At 40.4% G+C, this 25,043-nt stretch overlaps 1 protein-coding gene across 4 annotated transcripts in view; it reads left to right on the top strand.

The window, feature by feature from the left end:
* Positions 1–21,614, top strand: part of TRIM66 (tripartite motif containing 66) — a 42,149-nt gene extending 20,535 nt beyond the window's left edge. For 3 of the 4 annotated variants that reach the window (XM_079309116.1, XM_079309117.1, XM_079309118.1), the window contains exons 9-20: positions 16–845; positions 1,805–1,966; positions 9,997–10,263; positions 10,467–10,695; positions 13,841–13,901; positions 14,502–14,676; positions 15,513–15,805; positions 17,258–17,381; positions 18,646–18,720; positions 19,854–20,006; positions 20,590–20,808; positions 21,124–21,614. In XM_079309116.1, coding sequence (XP_079165242.1) covers positions 16–845; positions 1,805–1,966; positions 9,997–10,263; positions 10,467–10,695; positions 13,841–13,901; positions 14,502–14,676; positions 15,513–15,805; positions 17,258–17,381; positions 18,646–18,720; positions 19,854–20,006; positions 20,590–20,808; positions 21,124–21,183 — 2,648 coding nt within the window. In that variant the 3' untranslated portion in view covers positions 21,184–21,614. The remainder of the gene's footprint in view (positions 1–15; positions 846–1,804; positions 1,967–9,996; positions 10,264–10,466; positions 10,696–13,840; positions 13,902–14,501; positions 14,677–15,512; positions 15,806–17,257; positions 17,382–18,645; positions 18,721–19,853; positions 20,007–20,589; positions 20,809–21,123) is intronic. The other variant, XM_079309119.1, reaches the window with a different exon arrangement.
* The last annotated feature ends 3,429 nt before the right edge of the window (positions 21,615–25,043 follow it).

The following is a 25,043-nucleotide window of genomic DNA, read 5'->3' as shown; positions in this document are numbered from 1 at the left end:
TGCTGTTTTTTCCAGGGGGTCTCACCATGGAAGGTGGACACATTTCTCACCCAGACATGCTGCTGTGTGGGAGCATTCAAGGGCTGCAGCCCTCTCTGTTCCACGGGCACCCCTCTGCAGTCCCACAGCTGGAGAGCAGCCAGCCGCACCCGTTCCCTGCAGCGCTCCAGTGCTCCGCGCCGCTCTGCTGCTCCCACTGCCTCAGCATCCCTCACCCAGGCAAAGCCCAGCCTTCCTACCACGACATCCACCACCACAAGGGCTTCCACCAGCCTCCTGCCCTTCACCAGCAGCACTTCCCCCTGCAGTACAGCCTGCAGCAGCAGGACAGGGAGCCCCGGGCTGCGCCCCAGCCCGGGAAGGTGCCGCAGGCTGGGCTGGAGCCGCAGCCGCGCTCGGAGCCGGAGAGGCTGGGAAAGCCATTCCCGCCCCAGCAGCTGCACCAGGGCTGTGCTGCTGGGCCCCACGAGGCTCAGCAGGCTCTCAGCATCCAGCCCCAGCAGACAGCAGCTGTGGGAGTGCAGCTGGGCCACCTGCAGAAGGTGAAATCCAGCCATGCGCTGCAGCCGCCCCCGCAGGTGCCGCTGGCGTCGCCCCAGCCCGGGCACGACGAGGGCACCCACAAACAGGTGATCCAGCAGAGCCTGGACATCATGCACCACCAGTTTGAGCTGGAGGAGATGAAGAAGGATCTGGAGCTTCTCCTGCAGGCCCAGGGACAACCCAGCCTGCAGCTGAACCAAGCCAAGCCGCCCCAGCACGTTCAGCAGACTATAGTTGGTCAGATCAACTACATAGTGAGGCAGCCAGCCCCAGCACAGCAGCACGTCCCAGAGGAGGCACAGGTATGTTCTCTCACTGTAAATTCCTACTGCATTTAGCCAGTGTCAGTTCAGAAACTGGACACAGCTTTGCAGTTTCGTGTATTTCTCTGAACTTTCACGGTGTCTTGTCCGTGTATGCAGCAGAGAGGTTTCATGCCTCGTGCAGATTGGGCCACAATTTTCTGTAAAGTGCTGCATAACCACCCTGGATGCCAAAGATCTGAATCTCAATAGACAAGGTGAGCAGCAATGGGGAGAATAAAAGCACCATCACTCCTCCTATGTAAATAGGTGACTGGAGGACTGCAGTAATTTCCCTCTGCTTTTAATCTCTTTTTTTTTTCTGGAAACATTGACCATGGAGTCCTTAAAAAGCATTAGATTTTGAATTATTATTGAAGAGAGTGAAGACAATTTTTTGGTCTGAGAGTTATTTCCCATTCTCTTGCTGCTGCATTGTGTAATTTAAGATTATCTTCATTATCCACACATGCTGTTGTGCTGCAGTTTTGTCAGCAGGGCTAATCTCTTCCCTTTTCCTCTGTTAGTAAGAATCCCTCCTTTGAAAGAGGGACAGTGCTTGGTGGTCAACATCCAAACTACAAGGCAGATCAGCTGCAGAGTAAAGTGGCTCGGGAGTTCATTTGAAAGAATGGAAAGGTGGCTTGGACTTCCCATTGGGTAAATTCAGTGGAGCTGCCACCTTGAATAATTCTCAAAGTAGATTATCTGCAAGGGCAGGCAGACTGTAGGGGTTTTATTTTTGTGGGGGTTTTTTTGTGTTTTTTTTTTTTTTTTTAATAATTCATTACTATTTGAGAGATATCTTTCTCCATTTATCTCTCGGGTTAGGGTTACCTTGAACATCTCTGTTGTTTTAGTGTTTTGGGGCTTGTCATAATGCTGTGAGTTGATGCGAATTTGTTGCCATTTTTCCTTCTGAGATGTGGAAAAGACAAATTCTCATTTGTGATTTGTAGGTCTGTGAGGGCTCCACAGAAGCTGATGTCCAGAAGCCTGTCATTCCTCTGGACAAAGGTGACAGTCCCTCCCTGCCACAGTCACTAGATGAAGAAACCGGTGTCAGGAGCCACTCCCCTGAGAGCACCCTGCAGCAATCAACTTTCCATCCAGTGAGAAAGGTATAAAGAACTTCTTAAAAAAAATTTAAAGGGAAAACATGATTTGATAATATTGAATATGTGGCACTGGAGTTTGCAGTCAGGTGGAAAAAAACTAAAATGCAGTAAAAGTCAGCCAAATGGCTTGTAAATTTTGGAAGACAGTCACAGCCTAACTTTGTGTGTCTCCCAGTAAGGTGCCAGGATGAGCAACTCTTCTGGAGGCTGATAGTGTTTGGGTCTGGATGGCATGATGGTTAGACATGAACTGGCAAATAAATAGAAGCTCTGTTTCTTCACTGCTTAGATTCTGTCTGGCTCCTATGCCTAGGGATTTAATTACAAGGACTTGCTAACTACTGTACCAGAAGCAGTTAATTTGGAAAAAATAAATAAAGCAGGAGTCAGAGCTGCTGATGAAATCAGGCCTGAGAAGAACTCTTCAAAATAGTTGCCCCAGAAACAACACCATTAATTACTGCTGAAGGTGGGGTGCCTTAAATTGTTATACTTATTGTTATATGCAGAAATATCACTATTTCTCTATATCTAGAATATTTTAATACACAATAGAGCCAGGCTTTGATCTTCCCACCTACTGTGATGCTCTGACCATTGAAGAAGCAGCACGAACACAACCAGGAAGGCCAGTAGTTATCAGTAGACCCTTGTTGGCTCTGGATATTCTGTGCTTTTGAAGCAGAGAAGCTGCATTTTGCTTCTCTGTACAGTTTGTTTAAAACACTCCAAGCAACATATCATAGTCTGATTTTTCAAATCTGTTGCTTCACTGTGTGACTCACTTTGTAGGAGTGTGTACCATGTAGAAGACTTCCATAAGTTGTTTTTTCTTGGAATTTGTCTATGTAATATTGTGCAAGTACTTGTCTTTCCTTTCTGTCCTCAAAAAGCAAGTTGTTTTTCCATCTTTTGTATGTGACTTTGTTGATGCAATGTATTTATGATGCAATACCCATCCAGAGAATTGCTGGAGATCCCTTTGGGAGTTGCAGAGTTACAGACCTGGAAGCAGCGTGCAAATCAGCTTTGAAAGCCACAAAGAAATCTGTTTTATGGACCTGTAGTGGAAAGTTATTCCCAACAGCTTAAGCAAGAAACATCAGAAAGAAAATGGAAGCAGATGTGCAAGAGAGTGAGACTAGTGTAGTCTGATGGGAAAAGCAGGAGAGATAAAGGAGAAAGGGCTGATTTGTTGCTGGAGAAGTTGAGAAGGTGGCAAAAGGAGGACACTTCTAGGGAAAAGAAAAATGGGGTTTTTTTCTAATGGTGGTGAGAAGTGTGCAGAAAGCATGGGAGTATCTGGTTTTTTTTGAGGAGCCTGGTACCTCTTCAAGAAGTGAGGATATTAAACAGCTACAGAACCTCATCTTTGCTTGTATTCATCTCTTCTAATGGGCTGTTTGGGATGAAGATGTCTGGGTGGGATAGAGATAGAGCTCTGGCAATGACAAATTAGAAATGATGAAGGGAAAAAGCACAGCAAGTAAACCTTTGGAATATATTCTTTATGAATGCTCATTAAAGATGTCTGAGTGCTTTTACTGACAACTGGATTAAATCTGAGCTTAAATGATAGATTGGTTCCTGTTTAAGAACAAGGGAATGTCTGTTCTTTCTCATCTGGTTCATCTGCTCAAATGTTTTCACACTCATCTCCAGACAAAAATTTCTGCATAGATGTTTGTCCATGTGCCTATATTCAGAACATTTCATCTGTCTCAAGATCCTCTTGGAAGACATGGAAAAAGAAAATGTGGGCAAGTCTGAAATACTTGAAAAATATAGTAGAGAAAATAGATAAACCTGCTGCCTGAAGAAGACCTGTTCTGTCTTGTGGAGAATAATTGCTGATGGACTTCTTGGCCTTGTGTTGCATTTGTGCTGAACTCTGCCAGCCTTCAGCTGGGCAGAGAATTCCTAGTGGAGTACATAATTCCCTGTCTGCTGAGATTCTTTCATTAAAGAGAAAGTAGTGTGCACCTGAATTAACTGTTTAGTGAAATGGTTGCCAAGATCTGTCAAAAAAATACAGAAATAAAAGCTTTCATTAGCTCAGTGGTTTTCTTTATTTTGGAGTGGGGCAAGGCTTGAGTGCTCATGTAATTAAACCTCTGTGCATTAATTTTGAAACATATTTATGGTAAGAATTTGATATTATAAACTAATAACTGGATGAATTGTCTGCATACAGATTTATATTTATTTGTAAAGCAATATAGAGAAGATGCTCTTAATAGTTCATGATCTAATTAGTTTGGGATAGTTTTCATTTGTTTTGCTAATTTTGGAACGTTAATTGGTGGTATTTTGTCAGTCTTTCTGTCTTCCTGTATATTCCTCTGATTATACTTTTTCCATGAATTAATGCTTTTGTGCAGAATAAATGTTTCTATACTTAGACCATCGATTGGTATAACTCAAGTGTTGCACTTTGTACAATTCTGGGCTTGATTAGCACCTTTTTAAGGATGCCACACTAGGAAGGGATGCTTTCTGTTGATGTGGAAAATGGATATAATTTTATCTTCATACTCCTCTGTCAGAATACTTCACTGAAATAGCCAGGACCTCTGGTTTGGATTGTGGAGATGTTCTGTCTCTGTGCCTGTCAAATGCCCAACCTCTCCAGTAGGAATACCAGTAAAACAGAAAACAATTTTCTGATTAAATTTTGTGTTACCTGCACTGCATTTCCAGGCAATTGTGTCAAACTCTAGCACACAGATTTTACTAAAGCTATGGAATTGCTAAATTGCAGTGTAAGGAAATGAGCACTCAATTAGTTCACCACTTTTGTGGAAAGGGTTACCAGCCTTCTGCAATGATGTGATCTTGCTGCTTTTACACAGTATGATATCAAGTTATTAATTTGTGCACAGCACTAGAGAGGTCACCTATTCTGGAGTAAAGGCAAGAATAATAAGATATTTTGGGCCTAATTGTGTTTTCAGGAGTAATAACAGGAATACAGTCTCTGTTTTGTTTGCATGTACCTAATTGTAATTTCTGGCTGTGATGAGCAAGAGGTCTATAGGCTGCATCTAGCATTTGAAGAAATGTCATGATTATTGTACATCTAGAACACAAATTTGTAATTTGAGCCTCAGACACCACTGCAGCAGACATTGGTGTTGATACAGGGCCAGCTGTATCTCTCCTCCTCACAGTCCATAAAGTGCACTCCTTCTGTATTTTGGAGCAAGACCCTTACCTCTGTTAGTTCATCCTCTGCTTCAGGTGAATCTCTGAATATGTTGTGCACTGTATTTTAGTAAGTTATCACTGAACAGCTGCAGCTGATCCTATACAAATATAGTCAACAGCAGATCCTTAGGGAAGGGCATCAGAAATAGATTTAAACTGATGTAAACCCTCCCAGATTCTAAAAGCCAGCACTTCAAGGACTTTCTGACCAGACAATTGTACCCAGACAACTGTGGTTTAGAGCTCTTTATAGACCCCTTGTCTGTGAATTTGTCTAATTCACTATTTTGAGTCCATTTTAATACTAGTGTAGAATACTCCTCAGCATTCTACACCGAGTTTTGCATTGCATGAGAAGTTTGCTTACTTCAAGTCTCTTGCCTGATAGTTCAGTCAGATACTTTCTAGTTTTTCTGTTAGGAATAATCACTCTGTATTCACCCCATTCATAATATCTGTATTTTATAGGTATACATTGAATTTATTATTGGAAGCTTCTTTTTGAAGCTTAAAAGTGACTGCTTGTCTCTCTAGAATTGGGTTTTTCTTTCATGAAAGCCATTCTGTACTTTGGTCCTTCATGTGTTTGACCATTTTCCCCATACTTTGTGATTTTGATAAATAGTTTTTGAGGCAGAGTGGCCAAGATTAGTAATGAAAGTGTAAACACACGTGGAAATGTTGTGTAGTGCATTATATTTGTTGTATTCTTTTTGAGTCAAAACAAGTTCCAGCTTCTTAGTTGAAGAGCTCTGTTTGTCTCAAGCACCACAGAGTACCTGAAATGAGGAAATCCTAGGAAATATTCCATGCTATCCAAGGTGCACTCTTCAGAGCACTCTGAGAGGTTTCTCTTTTATTCCAAGTTTATGGTGTTGTAGCATTTCATGAAAGACTAATGCAGTGAGAGTTCATGGGGGAACTTCTTTTCTTTTTGTTAAAAACACGTGGATTTTGTGGGAAGGGGGCTGCAGGACAGAGTACAGATTTTATTTGATGATAATACTGCACAGAGCATGTTGTGATTACTTAGTGACTGAAAATAATAATAATTTAACATCCAACCCTAGAACTTCAGATTTGACCTTGGGACCAAAATGGATTTGTTGTTGCTATTTGTTTTCCCTTAATGACTATTAATTTTAGAGGAATTCTAGATGAAGGAAATAATAGCCTGGAATTTGGGGTACTTTGAATTTCTGAAGTAACAGACCCTGTGTTTTTTTACTTTGTAGAATTGAACTGCTCACAGCACAAATGCCTTCATGCTTAATGCAATTAGGTACATTTCCCAGAATGTTCATTTTACAAAACCTTTTTCCTTTGACCTGAAAAAAGGAAGATAAATAAAACATGATGCTGCTTGCTCCATGCAATCTCTTCCTCCTTCTGCTTTAAGCCTGCTCCAGTTTATTCAGACAAAATTGTTAAGGAAGATTTGGATTTTTTCTTTTTTTTTTTTTTTCTGGTGCAAGCAGAAAGGAAATCCTTCGGATTCTGCTCTGAAGCTGGGAATGGGAAGCATGTGCAGGCTGTGTTATCAGTGCTGCTGTGTTAAGCAACTGGATTGGAGTGGTACATTTGTTTAACCTTCCAGCATAATGAGCTGCCAGGGGGATTGCTCCACTTAATAGCAGCCGTTCATTACTCTGCAACCATTTGCAGCGTGGTGTTTCTCCCATTGCAAAGAGAATTGGTGCTCCCCAGTTTTTAGCTTCCTCTGTCAGTGGCACTTAGTGTCAACAGCCCTGAGACTTTGCCAAAACAATCCTAACAAATCCTAGTCCCACTGTTTCAAGGTAAGAATTTGCTTCTCAGAATTCTTCTGTATTGGTGCTGCATGTTTGCACTGGACCTTTTTGGAATGCAACAGTGATCAAAGAAATATTTGAGCTGAGCCATATGTCTATTTTTTGTTCTCTGAAGGCACTTTGCATGTTCTTTTTCATTAATTTTCACTACCATAGCTAAGAAAATTGTGGTAGGAGGCATTTTGGGGTGGTGATGCTGCTGCCATTCTATTCTAAGGATCATCAGACCAAAATTAATTATGAGACAATGAGAATTCCATTTATAGTGACACAGATGTAGTTCAATGTGCCAGACTGTACATTAAAATGTCAAAAAGTTCAAAATTAACCAACAGCTGAAGCCACCCTCTGCCCAAGAGCATAATTAATGCTTGTTGTTGTTCAAATGTTGCAATGTAAAAGCAATAGAGCTTTTATAAAACAGATAAATCCTTTAAAGGCATCCCATTTGCAAAAACTAGCTGAACTGTCAAGGGAAAAGAGAAATTTTTGCTAATGGCAAAAGAAATGATTATTTTAGGGAGTGAATTAATAGTCTATTAATGAGCCTTGTTCCCAGTGCATTGTTCACTTCACACTTGACAGCAGCTCCATGGATCAGGATGGAATGTGTCTGTTCTTAACTGTCAGTTTTAATATTTTGCACTGAAAGATCATAATGTTGCTTCATCATTAAAATAACCACAAAATTAACTTTTGCCCCAAGGGAAAGACAGATGGCAGTTTGATGGCCTCATTATTCTTTTTAACAAGAATGGGGTTTTACATTGGCTTATATAATCTAAAAAAAATCTCTGAAGAAACTGATGCTAGCTAGAAGAGTAAAAAGGACATAGCCACACCGTGCAACTGAATTTCACCTTTCTGAAAATTATAGCTATAACCAAACCTTACGTGTGTGTCTCCATATTATGTTTTTTTTTTCCTTCAGTAGGAGTCATCCCAGTGACTGCTCTCAGTAAGTAAACTTGTCTCACTGGAGCAAGGAGTGATCCTACATTGCCTTAGGAGGGGGAACACTTCACCTGGGTTGCACACAGAGGGTCAGGTCTCACTACATGAGGTGATGGCACATGCTTATAAATGAGTGCAGGAAGATGTGGGCAGTGACTGGGGGAACTGAATGGCCAGAAGGTCTCTGGTTAATTTGGAAGTAAATTTGGGTGGTGTGCCTGCCATGTGTATGTCTCAGCATTCCCATTCCCAATGGAGTACAGCCCTAGGGTAGTTCCTATTGACTCAGGAATTTGTAGATGCTCCATGCTTTGGAGAACCTGACTAAATAAATATTTAACTACCTCACAGGGGCTTCATTAATGCTCACAGTGGACTTTGAAATAAGGGGAGAAGGCAAGGGCTGATTATGGTTCATCTTCAGCTCAAACATGAATTCTGCTTGCTTGTTTTAGTTTTTTGGGAGTGATATGAGAGCAACTCACATGTTAATTTTGTCATCTGAAAAAAGGGCTTGTGATGAAATGAAAACATGTACTTGGTAGGTCCCATTTGTCACTGCAGTTGCAGGAACCTGTCACCAGCAAATTGTGGTTGCAAATAAACACTTTTGATATTTGTGGACTTCAGGGTGTGTGGCCATGAGAAGTAGATTCCTTGGTGACCTATGGAGATAACTGGTTTGAAACCTCAGCATTCTTAGGGATGATCTACCAGACAGACTGTATGGCAAGTTTGGGCCTCCTCTGGTGAATTTCCTTGTTGGTTATGTTCTAGATTTCAGCTCAAGGTGGGAAGAACGTGTGTGACTAGTTCCAGCTGCTCCCCAAAAGTTGTAGCAGCTCAGACAGCTTAGATCCAGGAGTGTCCATTTGACTCAAGAGAGGGAGAATGACCAATTCCCAGCCCAGTGGGAGCCTTTAAACCCAAACAGAGTATAAATTAAGGAAAATATTAGTTAAATTTAGGAAGTGGGTTCTATCTCAGATTCACTTCTGAGTCACAGGCCTCGAGCAGAGAAGTAAGCAGAACAATGATTCAGATGTCATGGACGTATTTCTATTGTCTCAATTTATGTTGAAATGAGTGCTACCTACTGCATAGCAGTCATATAAAAATGATAGAGTCAGTCAAATGTAATGGGTGAAATACCAGTGAACTATGGTGAAACCAAGGGAAAATTGTATATTCCAGTGACACAGATCTGTACACTTCCTAAAACTGCTTCTGTTTGCTTCACCTGGTTGCTAGAGGAGTCTTGTTTTCAACACAGTCCCACATTCCAGGCTGTGAGGCAGCTTGGGGAAGTCACCTACAAGAGTGGGTTTGCTTTGGTTTGTGTCTCTGTGGGTTTGGTGTTAAACCAAAACTGTCATGAGACCGTAAAAAAATGCATATTGATAATTTGGTAAATATTCCCTTTCTTTGGAAACTGGACGTGTTTCCTCTTTAGTACATGTAGGATATTTCTGCATTTAGTCCGTGATATTTAAAGGGGAAATGCTTTAGATTTTAATGGGACCTACTCATTATCATGAAGTTTTCAACATCATTAACAGGAGCAATAACTTCATGTACTTGTGTAACTTAAATCTCATATCTTCTGAATCTTCTTTCTGAATGAAGTGATCTGATTATCTTTTAATAAAATGACAAAATTTCTGATTTGAATCTTATTTCTTCTGGGAAAGTTTAATGGAAAATAATAGGGTTTATGTCAAGGATTAATTTGGTAGTGTTCTACATAGATTTCCCAATCATTGTAGGAGTTTAAAATCAGAATCCCTTGGATTGATCTAAGGAAGATAATTTTTTGTAAGCACCAGAAGAGTAACCCAGTTATGTCCTTTTCCAGTTTTCAGTTTTAATGGTGGAGAATCTAAAGCTTTTGGAAATAGTATAGGATTACAATAGATTCCTACAGCCCTTGTGACACAACTGTTTGATTATGCCAAACTGACACTGAGCATCTCATCTATTATAGAAAGAACACTAGCATTTTGCTGCTGAAAAGCTTATTAATATACTGGATATTTTTTTTTTTCTTTTTGCCTTTCCCAGAGTTCAGCACCCTTAAGCCTTGTGGGCTTTCCAAACAGCACAGAAATGGAATTATCTCCAGTGAGGTTATCCAGCTTGGCTGACCCACAGGTGAAAGGAGCAGCCTCTGTGACACTTGGCCCGTCCCCAAACGCCCCCTGTGAGTGTGACACTGCACCAGAGCCCCTGCCCAGCTACAGCCTGGCACTGGGCAGGGCTCCCAGTGACCCTGGGGCTCCTGCTGGCCTCACACCAGGTGATGCTCTGCAGGGAGGCACTAAATGCAAGGTAGGGATTGCTTAAACTCCTCTGCTCCATTTTCATTTGCAGCATGTTATTGTTGATCAATCAGTCAAAATGAATTAATATTTCAATGAGTGAAGTCTTCCTTATCAGGTGTTTGAAGACTGATTATGAATGATTTTCTTAACGTGAAAAGTGAGGAAACTGATAATAGAATTCTACATTTCTTTGTCCCCTGCCTCTTGCAGCTAGAAAATGAAGACCTCAGTGCTGTGGATTGTCTTCTAGAAAACAGTTTTGCTACTGCTGGGCAGGAGGTAGTTAATGAATTAACTCTTTCTATGCAAAAAGTGATGGAAGAACCTATTAATCTTTCAATCAAAAAGCCTCAGCATTGCACTTCTCCTTCTGAACTGCTCAGCAACACTTCTTTCCTGCCTGTGAATGCCAGAATGAGACAACCTAGAAGCAAGGAAGGTACCACACTTTTAATTATTTCCTTTAGGTTTTGGGGTTTTTTCTCTTTCTCAACACTGTGCATTGCAAGCATGGTAAAGCAGTATGCTTATTAACATACTTACATGTAAATGTACTTTTCCAGCAAGCTTCAAATGTTATCAGAGTACTTAATCCAGTGGAAAAGTGTGTTTGATCTCATTTGTGGAGGAAAAACATGGAAATAATATGCTTTGAATTTGTAACATTCCTCTTCTGTGAAGCAGAAACAAGTGTGACTGTGTGAAGTACCTGGAGTATTAGTTCTCTTAGAAGCACTCCTGTTAATGAGACCTGCAGTTATGACTATTGAAGAGCTGGTTTGAAGAGTCCAAATTCAATTAAAAAAACCCCACATTCCCTCTGAAATGTAATGTGCCTTCTGCTAAGTCCTTCACATCAGCAGCATACCAAATTTTTGTTAACACATTGCACAGCATGTGCCTTTGCTTGGCTCTGTCTGCTGTGGAACATTCCCTTCAGCCAAGACCAATTTCTCCAGCCCTAATGGAGAATTAGACTTTGCTTAACTCTTAATGGGCAAATTGCCAGCATCATGCTACTCTGTAAAGCCTCATTCCTACAAACTCTGAAAGTCAATGGGACTATTCATGCAAACAAGGGATTGCAGGATCAAGCTGTTATACCGTGACTTATGCCAATATTTGGCTGCATTTCTCTAAAAGGATGAATTAATATTTCTCTCTCTGTGCTGTATTTTTATTCAGAGAATTCTAATTAGTACAAAGGAGGCCTGGCTCAGTGAGCCATGGAAATGTATTTGTCTTCTCTTCTATGTCCTATGCCAAACTGTGGCAATTATGCCACAATCATTTGTGTGAGCTGTAAGAATCTGGAGCACTCCTAAAAAGCTGTGCCCCAGTCAGGCTGAAGTGTCCAGCAATGCAGTGTCTGGTGTGGGGTGTGTGACACCACACACAGAGGCAGCCCCAGGGCTCAGACTCTCACTGTCAGCAGTGGATGCCACAAACCTGCTGGGTAGGAAAAGGTGTTTTGCTGTGCAAGAGGGTGGAAAGCCGTGAGTGTGGAATTCAGTGCTGCTCCCTTTTCATGAGTGGATCAGGAGTGAGCAATTCCCATCCTGTCAGTGTTTAAGGAGTGCAGTGAGGGGAGACCTGAGGAACTGCAGTCACCAGTGCACCATAAAACATGCATTCTGCTGCAAAGGCAGTGTTAACTCTGCTGGTAGCTCTTGGTAGGACTTGCTGGCTTCAGCATTGCTGTGCTGCCAAGCCTCCTTCCTTCTGGGATATGTCTCCAGTGACTCATCCTTTTCTAATAGCAAACCTAAACATTTCAGCTTAGTTTAAACCTAAATAATTCTTATCCTAGGCACACAGGATGTGGTAAAAATTGTACAAAGTATGATCATTTTCCCTCTTACACCACTTTTCTTTCTTATGACTTGCATAAACACCCTCCCCTCCTCTTCTCTTTCCTAGACTAAACAAATCTGATGGTTTCAGTCTCTCTTCACGGGTCAGGGGTTTGATTTTTTCAAAACCACCTCATTCCTCTGTGCTATTTTGGGTTCTCTGCAATTAAGGAGTGCTGCCCACGGCCAAATGCAGTGCTCAGCTGAGGCCTCTGGGGTGCCATGCAGGATCTGGGTATCAGCTCCCTGTGTGTTACATTCCTGGCTGCTGGATCCCTGCAGGATGGCATCCCTCTCTTCTGCAGCAGCAGCATTAGGTGATCAACTCCTGTGTAGAGAACAGCCCACTTTAACCCTTAGTTCCTTCCAAGAACATTTTCCTAGCCAGTTATTTTCCTTTGGGATTACATTAATCTGACCCTCCATGAGCATAGTACAGTTACCTCAATTCAGTCTTACTGATTTTATTTTTTTTTTCCTCTGACACACTAAGGTCTATTTTTAACTGGAAACATTCTCCAGACTGCAACCCCTCTAGTTTGGAGTTTCCCACAAGTTTTATAGGCACTGTTGTTTGATGGGCCCAGTTGCTGATGGAAAGGTTGGTTAATGTAGGAACCCAGCACCACTGGAACATCCTCTGCTTTGACAGTGTGCAATGAGAGATGCTCCTTGGTGTGCAGGCTCTCTTTAGTAATTCTGTCCATGGCAGGGCTACCCACCCTTCACCTGAGCAACAGTCACAAGTGAATGATGCCTTAGGTGTGATGTGAAGTGCCCCTTTCCTTGTTGGTCTTTGTTCTATTGTTTCTTGTGGCTGGAAAAAAGAGTACCTTAGAGGCACATTGCTTTCAAGCCATGGCTGAGGTATTGTTGACCTGAGCTACGTTTTCTTTTAAAAACCATCTTTATCTGGCCCACTCCTATCTCTAGATAACCATGATATTGTGTTTGTTTCTTATTTGCACTGGCTATGTCAAACTAATGAAATAAGGTGAGATTATGATTTTTTTTCAGTGGACTTGTATTTCTGAGTGCATCCACTGGGACATCCTGTTCCATCTCCCCAGAACTGTGTTATAACCTGTGTTTAATGTCAGTCAAAACTACAGCCATATGCTTATACAGCTACACAAAGCTACAGCTAAATGCTTATATAGCAGATAGTTTTGAATTCATGTGCTTATATGTTCCAGAGGTTGTAGGATAGAAATGAATTATAGTGTAACTTTTGTCCTGTGGTGGCAAATGTGGCACACAATTTTCTTCCTGTTTTCAAGTGACTGGAATTATCCATGGAGCTGGAGACCACAAAGATTTCCTGAGCCTTGGGGGTTCAGACCTCATTGAGTCTGTTTTTCTCAAGTGAAGGCTGTATAGCAAAGAGGATTACTTACATTTTTCCATGTATATGGATGTATGTGATATGGCTGTGTACATACATAATTCCCCAGGAATGAAACCATTTCCACAAAATATCTCATATATGCTCCTCATATTTAGAACAGAAGCTGTGGTTAAAAGAATAAAAGAAAGACAAAGGCTCTGCACCAGAACAGAACAGAAAATAGCATGCACATTTTCTATACATATAGATGAAATTATTCCATAATTCACTTATGAAATCATATTAAACACCAGTCAGAAGTACATGAATATTGAAGTACTTTCTACCCTAATCTGCCTGTGATATTATAAATATTTTATTCATTTTCTTATCTTCTGTTCCAGATTCCAATAACTCTGAAAAGGAGCATTTTGAAATGGATATGAAAAGCAATCAGAATGTCAGGTAGCAGAGTCTTTTTTATTTTAGACAAAAGCACGGGCTGTGAAATTTTATGCATGTATTTATAAAATTTGTCATAGTTAATGATGACGGAGAACTTGAAAAGAATTCTAGACTCCTTATAGATCATAGTTCTGAAAGTTGTGAAGAGCCCTCAAACTTGAAAACAGCAATGGAAATGAAGTGGTGAATTCGTGTATTTGTGTATAATGGGAACAGGATTAACATCACCTTAACAATTTTATAAAATTGGATTTTCAGCCACTGCTGTGATAATTGGTGATGTTCTGTGTTTGTGTTGAAGCCAGCCATACTGAAAAGTATAAAATATTCCTTTAATTGCAGTAATTAAGAATATACAGAGCAGGGCAAAGCTTTAGAATTAGTAATGTATTTATACATTTGATTAATTTAGAGTGATTGCATTCACATTTCTTAAAGAATTGGTTTGTGGAAAAAATGTCAAGATTTCCAGCATTTGGCCACCACAGCCACAGTTATAAAGGAGAAGGAGCACAAACAACAAAAGGTGCATGAAACTGAGCGGGGAGGATAATTTTGTGGAACTTGGATGAATTTAATGATGTGTTCTTTTGACTCTAGGGCTGCCCCCAGGGAGCAGAAGATCCCCTTTGTGAGACTGGAACGTCTGAAGATATCTGCCTCGGAGGTGGGGGAGCTGCCAGTGTTTAAACTCCAGCCCCAGCACAACGAGCAGGAGGGCAATTTCCTCCTGGTAATTGAGTGTGGGACACGGTCCTCAAGCATGTCCATAAAGGTGAGTGGGATTGCCTCCAGTTTTACCTGCTTTCTCCATCCCACTGGTCTGTAGGCACAGTTTCTGGAATATTGTACAGTAAAAAAGTCTGCTGGTTTGTTTGGCCCTCAGGTACTTCTGTAATGGGTTTATAGTAAAGACAATACAGCTTTGAGCTTGAAGTGGAGGTCCCTGCATCTTCCCTTTCTGAGAAATTTGTCTCTGTAGTGTTTTCACATACTAAGGAACAACTTGGCTCACCTGTCTGGTTACAAATACAGCATAAATAGCTTAAAACTGACCCGAATATATATTTGAGTGATAGGAACCAATTCCAGAGATCACAGTGCAACAGACTTTTAAGAGCTTTGTATCCTATTGCTTCAGCAGAGTCTTGAGTGTGAACTTCTTTCCACAGAAGGAAATAGGAATTTCTGGTGGGAGAAAACCTATACTATTTTTATGTTTGGGGGTTTTATGGGGGATGGTAGTGGGTTTGAGCTGTTTGCCATAAAATTTGCAAGAGAGATTGTAGAATATCCTATTTCTATCGGCTGTGGTGTAGAATCTGCACAGCTCTCACAGTGCTACTCATTGTGCTACATGGAGGGCATGACCTGACCAAGGTGGCCTGGCCAGGCAGTGGGAAATGCCAAGAGCATGGGGCTGCTGAACCTCAGTGCCCTCTCCAGCAGAGCTCACTGCAGAGAGGTACTTGGAAACACTTCCTGGAAAATTGTTGCTGGTTGTGTCTTCCAAGTACAAGAAATACTTGTTTATCTGCAGATAACCAATGATGCTTTATGCTGATGTGTGAAAATGATGGTTGTGTGATCCCAGAATTTTTTCCCTTCAAGATAAATAAAGATAGTCCAGTTGAAGGACAGAAGTCTGAAGAGGAGAACTCAGAGGACAGGAGATTTCTAATCTCCCAGGCTGCAGGACAGACTCCATCTCTATCTGTTGATCAGAAGCTCAGCAATGGCATCTCCAGCATGAAAAAATCCCCAGTAACTCAGGAAGTCAGTCCGATTGAAAATGAGGATTTCTGTGCTGTGTGTCTTAATGGAGGGGAGCTGCTGTGCTGTGATCACTGCCCCAAGGTCTTCCATCTCTCCTGCCATGTTCCAGCCCTGCTCAGCTTCCCAGTGTGAGTATGGATGACATTTATCTACCACCTGTTCCTGCTCACTGCCTGGGCGCAGAAACATCCTCAGGGATTGATGTCTCAGCCTTGTATAAGGGCTGCAGCTCTCAATTGCCTTTTTGGATACTTTTTTTGTCCTACTATGGAAGACGATAGGAGCTAGATGAATTATGGAAAAGAACTGTTTCCTGCCACTGTGCCCTTTCTGCAGTTAACTGGCCACTGCAAAGGAGGTGGCAGATCTGAACTTAAACTTTTATATGACTCACTGGAGAAAAATAAAATCCTAACTCTCAAGTAACAGCTGAGTGTAGATACCAGCTCCTTTTGGTAAAATAAAGACTAGCATAAGGGAAGGGCAATCAGTGAGTTTTTATTCAGTTTGTTAGCAAATTTTATGGGAAATGTGGAATTATCAGGGCTTTTGTGGAAATATTTCGGTCACTGATTTCCCTAAGATAAGTTCTCTTGTCACAGATATATTGTATGCAATGAGCCAGAAATAGATACACATCCACATACCAAACTTAGAAGTGAGACTGAGTAATGTGCACTACTGTGGTGTGCAATTCTGAATTCTGTTACAAATCATTACCAAGTGGAACCAAAGTCTACTTCATTTGAGCCATGCTCAAGTAATTGTCTCAGCTGAGAAAAATATATAAAAAGGTATTAATTTGGAGATTCTGTTTTTTCATTTCTGTTCAAAAAACAGGGCTTTTCAGCTCTTGGCTTTTCATTCTTTTCTCTAATAGTGGAGTTTTTATTACCTTCTAGTTTGAAAACAATGTGAAACCAAGCTTTCCTGTTAGAATAAGCTTTCTAGGCAAAGTTAAACTCTAATGAAGTAAATTAATTAAAGTTCTATATTCATAATTCTTGAATATATCTTCATCAGTAGTTATTCAGACCCTGATGTTGTACAAGTTGCATCACTGCCTTCATGTAATTCTTCGAGAGGTTTCTGAAAATGCATCTGCTAGCATGGACACACATGCCCTTGCAAGATTATATCTGCTTAGTGTGGGGACCTGTGTATTATCACACTTTTTCTGATGATGCTGACTTCTTAGGTAACTATGTCAATTATCATATCAGTTGATAATAAATATCTCAGTTGTCAAAAGGGACTGGGCTTGTCTTATGAGCCAATTGCTGCCTAGTTTTCCTTAGTGTTTTTTTGCAAAGCAGCACTTGAATTAGTGCAGGTGCATGCAGATGACTTCAAACACAATTTTTGTGACAGGGAAAGAGCTGTGAATAGAATCTGAAATGATTATACTTCCAACTGGATTCCAGTCCAATGAAGAATATCTAGCACAATGGACTTCAGCTTGCCTGCAATCATAATGCTAGCTAAGGATGAGGCATTCCAAAAAGTGATTTCTGAGATTTGCTGATTGACAAGGTTGTGGAAAAAGTTCCCCAGGAGTTTTTTGGTTTCTTGTTTTGCAGGGGGGAATGGGTGTGCTCCCTTTGCCGTAACCCAGCGAAGCCAGAGGTGGAATATGACTGTGAAAACACACGCTACAGCCAGACCTACAGTGCACACTATGGCCTTGGGGACTGTGACCAGAAGGTGGGAATCATTATATCCTGCACTATTTACAGCAGTAATCTCAGCATGAGGCTTTGCTTTTTCGTGAGAGAGGTGATGGTTTTCACTTGGCTGCTACACAGTAGTGAATACAGCAAAAGTATTGTTATTATTTGGTTATAACATTCTCTTCTTTCTGGACATTGCTGAAAATGTTATGGAAAGATGGAGCAGGCAGATGTGGAATTCTTTTCTTCTTCAAACAGGGAAGTCTCACTCAGGAGCAGAGCTTCCATGACTCAGTTTTGCGTGGTTTGTGACGTTGAATCTTTTTCCTTTAAAACTTGACACCTTCCCAGACATCTACTTGGGCCAGTGCAATGACATTTTTTGTGATGAAGACACTTTTTGGCTTTCAGTTGGACTGAAATCATCATACAGTGTTCTTCTAATGCCCCATTAGTTCCTTTGAAGATATTTAGACTCTTAACTCAGCCTAGAGGAAAGATTATCACTTTACATACCCATTACTAGTTTTCTCTACCAAGTCTTCCATTAAATAAGCACCTTTTCTTAAAGTCCATGGTATTTGGAAGGCAAAAATTCAAAATAGATGTTGTGTGTATACTGGTAATAACTGGACAGACGGGAGGAGTCCACACAACTGAGTGCAGATGCTCAGCTGGCACTTTCTCTACTGGATTTGGTACAACTGGGCAAAAATTGTTGGGATTTGGGTCTCAGACAGTGAAGTCCTATTTAAAAAACTGAGTTGATTAAAAAATTCCATTGTTTGTGAGAAAATATGGCTTATAAAGTTTATGCAGTGTGGGTTTTTTTTCCACTAATGAGTGTGCTGAACACTAGTATAGGTGTTTAACAAGTTAAGGGTCATTAAAGGGAATAGTTTTCATACAGTGCTATCAACTTACATGGGTCTGTATGAATGGATATGAGCAGTGGGAAGCATTGCCCATTTAACTCTTTTCACATTGCTACTGCTATTCTTTCAGTTGAGAGCCAAGGAATAGATTTGGAGCACACAAAGTAAATAATGATAGTGACTAATTCCTAAGAATTCCTAAGTGTTTATTTTCTTTCATTTCTTGGCTATCCTTGTTTTCCAAGGTATAACAATGTTATGAGGCAAAACATCCCCCTGACTAGAGTGAAGTGTGCCATTTTGTATCAGAAATGGACAACCTGTATGAGAATTCTCTTTCTGTTAGTATGATTGATTAACTAAGGGCAAGAATGAAACTCCCCTGTTCTGAATTAAAATGTATTTCGATTTTGGCTTCCACAGAAGTGTGAAAAGCTGGTGCTTGCCCTGTTCTGCAGCAGTATGAGCCTCCCATTCCATGAACCTGTCAGTCCTCTGGTGAGTACTGCATGTGCAAGGATTAGAGGGAATCCAGAGAACCTCAGAAGTTTCTCCTTTCTTCTTGAAAGATATTTATGAGGGTTTTTTCTGAGCAGTGTTGCTTCCTAAGGAAGGGTGGGTGTTTGCCTCTTCCAAGTGCCTTGAAGGTATCAGGCCAGAGGGAGGGAAATAGTGATCAGGCCATGTTTGAGAGCCAGTTTAAGAAGCTGGTAGAATGGCAAAGGTGTGTGAGGGGTTCCAGTGATTAAAAAGTTGACTCTCCATACATAAAAGAAAGTTGTACTGTCATAGGAGAGGTCTGCTCTAGAAGCAACCCTGAGCTCCCCCTTTTCTTGTGCTGGGCACAAAGAGGGTAAATGTGACTGTGTGCAAGGGAAGATGTAGAGATAGCTGCTTCAGCCATGTACTCCACATTTGGATATTGGATTATGGATTATTACTGTCTGCTTTAAGGAAGTTGGAGACTCACACTAGTGTAACAATAGAGCACCATGTGCTAAAAGTTGAAGGGGGAAAAAGAAAGGTTTTATGTGAAGGAGTAGTTCAAATAATGATATAAAACCCATTCCACCTAATGAAGCTTGCAATGAATTTATGGATCAAATTACCTAACAAGCAGGCTTAGACCCAGATTTAAGGAATGGGATATCCTGGTAGCTGATGTCCATTGAAAAAGACTTTTGTTGAACTTTTACAAGAGTGCACAATATCCTTTATTGAGTCACTCTTGACAGACTACTTTCCACATTATTAGCTGAAAGTATCACAGCACATTCTTGTTGTAATTGCTTGGGGAAAACATCAGCTAATTATCAATGTTACATATATTATTGATCATGGTTAAATTTGGAGTATGGTTATCTGGGGATAAACTTTGCAAAGTGCAAGCAGCAGAGTACTCACTGAAGTGTGCTATTTTTAGGATCTGTCTTGCCAACAAATGTGTTTTAATCAAATCAAAAAGCACCCAGGAAGATGATGTGCAAGTGTAGGCACTAAAAGATTAGAGCTCTCTACCCTCATGCAAGGACTTCTCTGCAATGACTTCTGTCCAAAATTGCATAGAAGTCACTGGAGAGAAAATGTTTTAATTAAAGATGTCACATACCTGCCTTTTTTTCTTATTGCAGGCTAGGCATTACTATCAGATCATCAAAAGGCCAATGGATTTGTCCACCATACGAAAGAAGCTGCAAAAGAAGGACAAGTCCCACTATTCTGCACCTGAGGAACTTGTGACTGACGTGCGTCTCATGTTTTGGAACTGTGCAAAGTTCAATTATGTAAGTTTCTAATATGTATGGGTGGGGGGAGACAAAGCAGGGGCTGGCTCTTTCAGTGGGGCCACTGCTGGGTCCATGGAAATCAGATATAGGATTGGGATAAACAGAAGTGTTAATCAGTTTTATTTTTTTGAAATTATGTCAGGAACAAAGTTTATATGAAGTTATATATGTAGCTGAGAACTTGAGATACATATGGATCTAAAATTAGGGAGGGACATCTTCACAGACAGCTCTTTGGAATGTTGCTGTGTTTGCTGTGGGAAGGCAGTCACAGCCAGCAAAATACCTAGGGAAAATAAAATGCACAGAAATTGCTAAGTAGTGATGACTGCTGTTCTTTCTAGCTCATTGCATATCTCTACTTCTTAGAGGTGCACAAATGTGTTCCTTAGCAGCAGCATCTGGTTTTTACTTGCACTGGAAATGCAGAGGGACTAATGGGCTGTAGAAAGTGTGCAGAGGCTAATGGAGATGTAGCAGACAGAGCCAAGGAGAGATGCTGGGGGGGTTATTTATCTGGATTTGATCCTAGATGATTCCTCAGTGTGGCAGCACTGAATGGTTATCCATTCTCTTACAGCCAGACTCCGAGGTTGCTGAGGCTGGACGATGCCTGGACGAGTTCTTTGAGGACAAACTGAAGGAGATTTATCCAGACAGGCATTTCCCCTCGATGCAGCAGGATGACTCTGACTCTGAAGACGTGGAGAGCCAGACCAGCCAAGTGCCATGCCAGGATTTCCAGTGGCCGTCGCACGGGCAGGAGTGCGTGCAGCCCAAAAGGAAACGGCGCCACGCTGTAAGACTGCAAAAGCAAAAGCATTTGGTTGCTAAGTGGCCTCCCTGCTAACTCTGTTTGCAGCTACTGAGGGGAAGTTTTGGCAGGGCTGCCTGGGAAAACTGTCAGGCTTCTATCACGGATGTGTGATCAGTTCTACAATTTCATGTCACGGTCCCTTGAGTGGAATAAAGTGTTGGATGTGTGTAAATGTGGGAGCAGGAACAAATGAAGCCTCTCAGGCTGCACGGTTATCTTCCTGGCAGAAAGCTCTGTCAAGGTTTGTAAAAAGACTAAGCCCTTTAGCTATTCATTGTGTGTTTCCTTTGTACACAGGAAAGTGAAAAAACTAAAAGAATGATGTTTCAGCCAGCTAACAGCCTTCCTCAGGTATGACCTCCCCAAGATATGAGATTTGAGGAATCCAGCAGCATGACTGGCAGAGTTAAGGTGTGTGGGAGGAAAACAAAGCGCTCGGGTGGTTTATTTAAACTCTCCTATTCTGCTGACCATATGCCTTATTTCTAGATTTGTGCATAGACAACAGATCCAAAATGTTTAAATCTGTCAATATTCCATCTGTTAAATCACATGTATGTTTCACAGTGTTTACACTGAAGTACTAATGTCTTGGTCATAGGTAATGATAAATAATAATAAAAATAATATACTGATTATACCTCATACTGCAGTACCATTTCATGATCTGTTCAGTGTGACATCTCTATTTTATGGAGCACAGGTAACCATGTAATAATCTTGCAACCTCAGTGCGAATGTTGGCCATGCTTTGTGACAAATACAGCATGTAGCCATTAAAGCTGTAATACTATTGTCTTATTCCATGATTTTTCTTGGAGTTTGGCTGCTCCAAAGCCTGTGAGATAGGGTGTAATGTGATTATCTGATTAGCTGCTTCTTTTGAGGCACACATTTTCATTAAATCAGGAAAGAACAAGTGCTAATAGTGCTAATACAAGGGCTCTGTGAGAGCTGGTTCTCAGTGCATACTGGGTGCTCTGTTTGCAAGGCATCATTCTCCTGGAATCTAATTCATGCTTGGTAAAGCAGTGTGGGATTTTGTAGCTCTCAAAGGCAGCATTTTTATACAACCAAGGCAGTTGTTTTTCTATAAAGCAGATATTAGAATTCAGCAAATTAACTATGGAGTGAATTGCATGGTTATAGAAGTGCCTATAAAATAACGTCATTTATTTCTGATTTTCTTTTGGCTTGTTACCTGTAGTTGTGATTGCCAGCAGTACTAGAAGATGATAATAATGCTATATATGTAGAAGGTCAAGCAGAAAGACTAAGATATTTTTTCTTTCTTTTTTTTTTTTTTTTTTTTTTGATAGATTTCACAATGTATAGGCAGAGCACAATGAAGACCAGATTTAGAGTTCACCTGAACAAAGGTTGCATGTCCCTTTAAAGTCTGAAGGGTGGGGTGGGAAACAGGACATCACACCTGAGCAAAGAGTGATAGTTTGCAAGCTGCTTCCCACTCCTTCCAGCAGCAGGTGAGCCACATCTGTGCAAGGCCACAGCTCCCTTCATCCCTTTCTCCTTAGAATTCTGCCCAGCACAATAATCCAGGCTAGGGCCCAGCTCTGAGACAGGAGGTTGTTGCAGACCTCAAACACAATTAAAGTTCATTTAAATTAGGTTCCTGCAAATAAAGATGATATTTTCAGCATAGTTTATATGAGCTATTTTGTCTGGTAACCATGTATGTTATTTTAGATAACACTTTAAAGTAAAGGTTTACATGTGACATAATAAGAAAAATGTTATATTCTACTATCTGTGTGACTTACTATTTGCCCATAACTTGGTAGTATGCTAATATTTTATTTTCTTTGAAGAAATGAAAATCAGGATATTAGAAACCGACTGGAAAACTCTGAGATGAAGGGACAGCCTTTACATTTTCTAAATATGAATTCACATATGTTTGCTTTCTGTCAAATTCCTCAAAACAGTGAGAGTCTTGGCACAGGGCAACGAGTGCAGGTTTGTCACTGAATTAATCACCCTTATCTGTGCTACACATATTACTTCTTTTCAGTTCCTTCACCAAAGACTTATCTTTTACCATTGATAATGCAAAAATGATATGCTTTTTAGATTTCATCTAGGAGCAGTGGTAGATATGTGAGAGATTTTGATTGCCTTCCTCTTTCCCTGGAAGAGTCAGCAAGATTCTACTTCTGTTTCTTAAAGGCTGTAAGGTTAACTGTAACATTACTTTTGGAGAACACCTGTTTAAATAAAATTTATCCAGGTATATTATGCTTTTATTAAAAATGTAAGTTTTCCAGTTTGTCATCATAAACAAAACACCTTTTGGGTGTGTGCTGGCAGGACTGAATGACCTGAGATTCTGATTAATACTCTATGACTTGTAACTATTGAAAAAAAACCCCTATGGCTTTTAACCTTATGTCATGTTGTTAAGCGGAACAAAAACTGAAGCTTTATGTATGACTTCATATATTTTCAAACATGAATCAATAGGTCAGCAAATTCATAATACAGTGCAGGTTATAAGAATATATTTTTCCTACATGTAATGGGTTACATGTATAAAGGGAAAATCCTTTCTGTGTTTAAACAGTTGGAAAAGAGATTAATTGCAGTTTCATAATAGGTCTGTCAAAGAAGAAATGACAGCTACAGATTTGGCTTTCATCCCCCCCCCCCCCCCAGACAAAGACCTGCATGTTCCAGTGTGGTGACAGGAGAATGGCATCACAGTTAACACAAACAGGGGTTTGACCAATGATTAACCAATGACTGCATGTTTATATGTGTAATGTGCACTGCTGGACAATAAAACATGTGAAATGTCTTTCTGCACATCAATCTGGAATCTTTGCTCTCAGTCTGCTTTCAATTCATGTATGGATGGTATAATGCAATTTAACAATCATTAGCTAAGTTGCTCATAACTTCTGATAGCAAAACAGAGCAGTTATGAGAGCAGCTATGCTAACACAGGAGACAGCTTGCTGTTTGTGCTAATATTTTCAGTACCAAGTAGATTTTTTGCCTTTTTGTTTTTCAGTTGCTCTAAGTTATTGAGAAACAAACATGACAAGAACAAGCAGCAAAAATGTTAGTTTCAATGTCTGCACACATAAAGTGCCAAGAAACATGCTACTTATTAGTGAGAGGAAAAACATATTGTAGTGTATTAACCTGGAGGAATCAAGAGATATTCTAAAACTGAAAATGCCAAAAACTTGAATAATTTGCAAAAAAAAAAAAAAAACAAACAAAAAAATCCTATATTGGCAAGAAGTCAAGCAGACTGCAAGTGTTTTTATATTATTATTGGTTCCTCTCTGTTTGCTTTATGAGAAAATAAAGTTATTAGAATCAACTTTCTGACCTGGGAGCCCTATTTGCTTGAGGGATAAGGAATCCTTCTCTCAGGGTTACAGCTGATCTTCAGACATAATTAGGAGATAATTTATAATTAGAGGTAGCTTTTTAATTTTATAAATAGGAAAATGTAGAAAACCTTCTGGGCTCAGCTCCTTCAGCTGTTAAATACAGGCAATAAACTCTATTATAGACAAAAAAGCTAAATACCAGCTGAGTTTCTCTGATTTTAGTTATCAAATGAGACAACCTGGGGGAAATAAAGACAGGCAGTAGTCATGGGCTGAGGAGGAGGCACAACTTTTGAAACTGTATTTGTAGACCAGCAGCAAGAGGTAAGGGAAATGATTTTTTGAGAAATGCTACCCCATTGTCTGTTCCTGTCTGTTAGTAAATGTTTGTGGAAGTACATTTTAATGTAATTGTATGTTTGTTCTCATTTAGCATTTAGACTAAGGAGACTTCTGTAGGAGTTTCTATTAGGATATGTAAAAGTAGGAAGACAGTATTTGGATGGCTTCTTTTTGGGGAAAGTGTTTGCTGTGGTGGGAATATTACTGTGGAGATGAGAAATTGGAATGTTCAAATTTGTTGGCACATATCCAGGTCCAGTTTTTCCCTTTTCATTCCATGTGTTTGAAAAAAGGTTCTTGAAAGATAATTCTCAGATGACTTCTTCCTGTTTAGGGTGGAATTTGTATCAGACTCCTTGTAAGTTTTCAAATCAGAGCTGATGTTTGGATTTAAACTTCAAATTCACTTTAAAGTTTAAACTTAAAATTTAATATCACTTTAAAATGGTGAGATTCATACATGGCAGAATTAGCTCATTGCCAAGTCTTGTGCCCACACCAGGATGAGCATTT

This window comes from Erithacus rubecula (assembly GCF_903797595.1).
Source record: "Erithacus rubecula genome assembly, chromosome: 6".
Classification (NCBI taxonomy): Eukaryota; Metazoa; Chordata; class Aves; order Passeriformes; family Muscicapidae; genus Erithacus; species Erithacus rubecula.
This window is presented reverse-complemented; position numbering and strand designations above follow the sequence as displayed.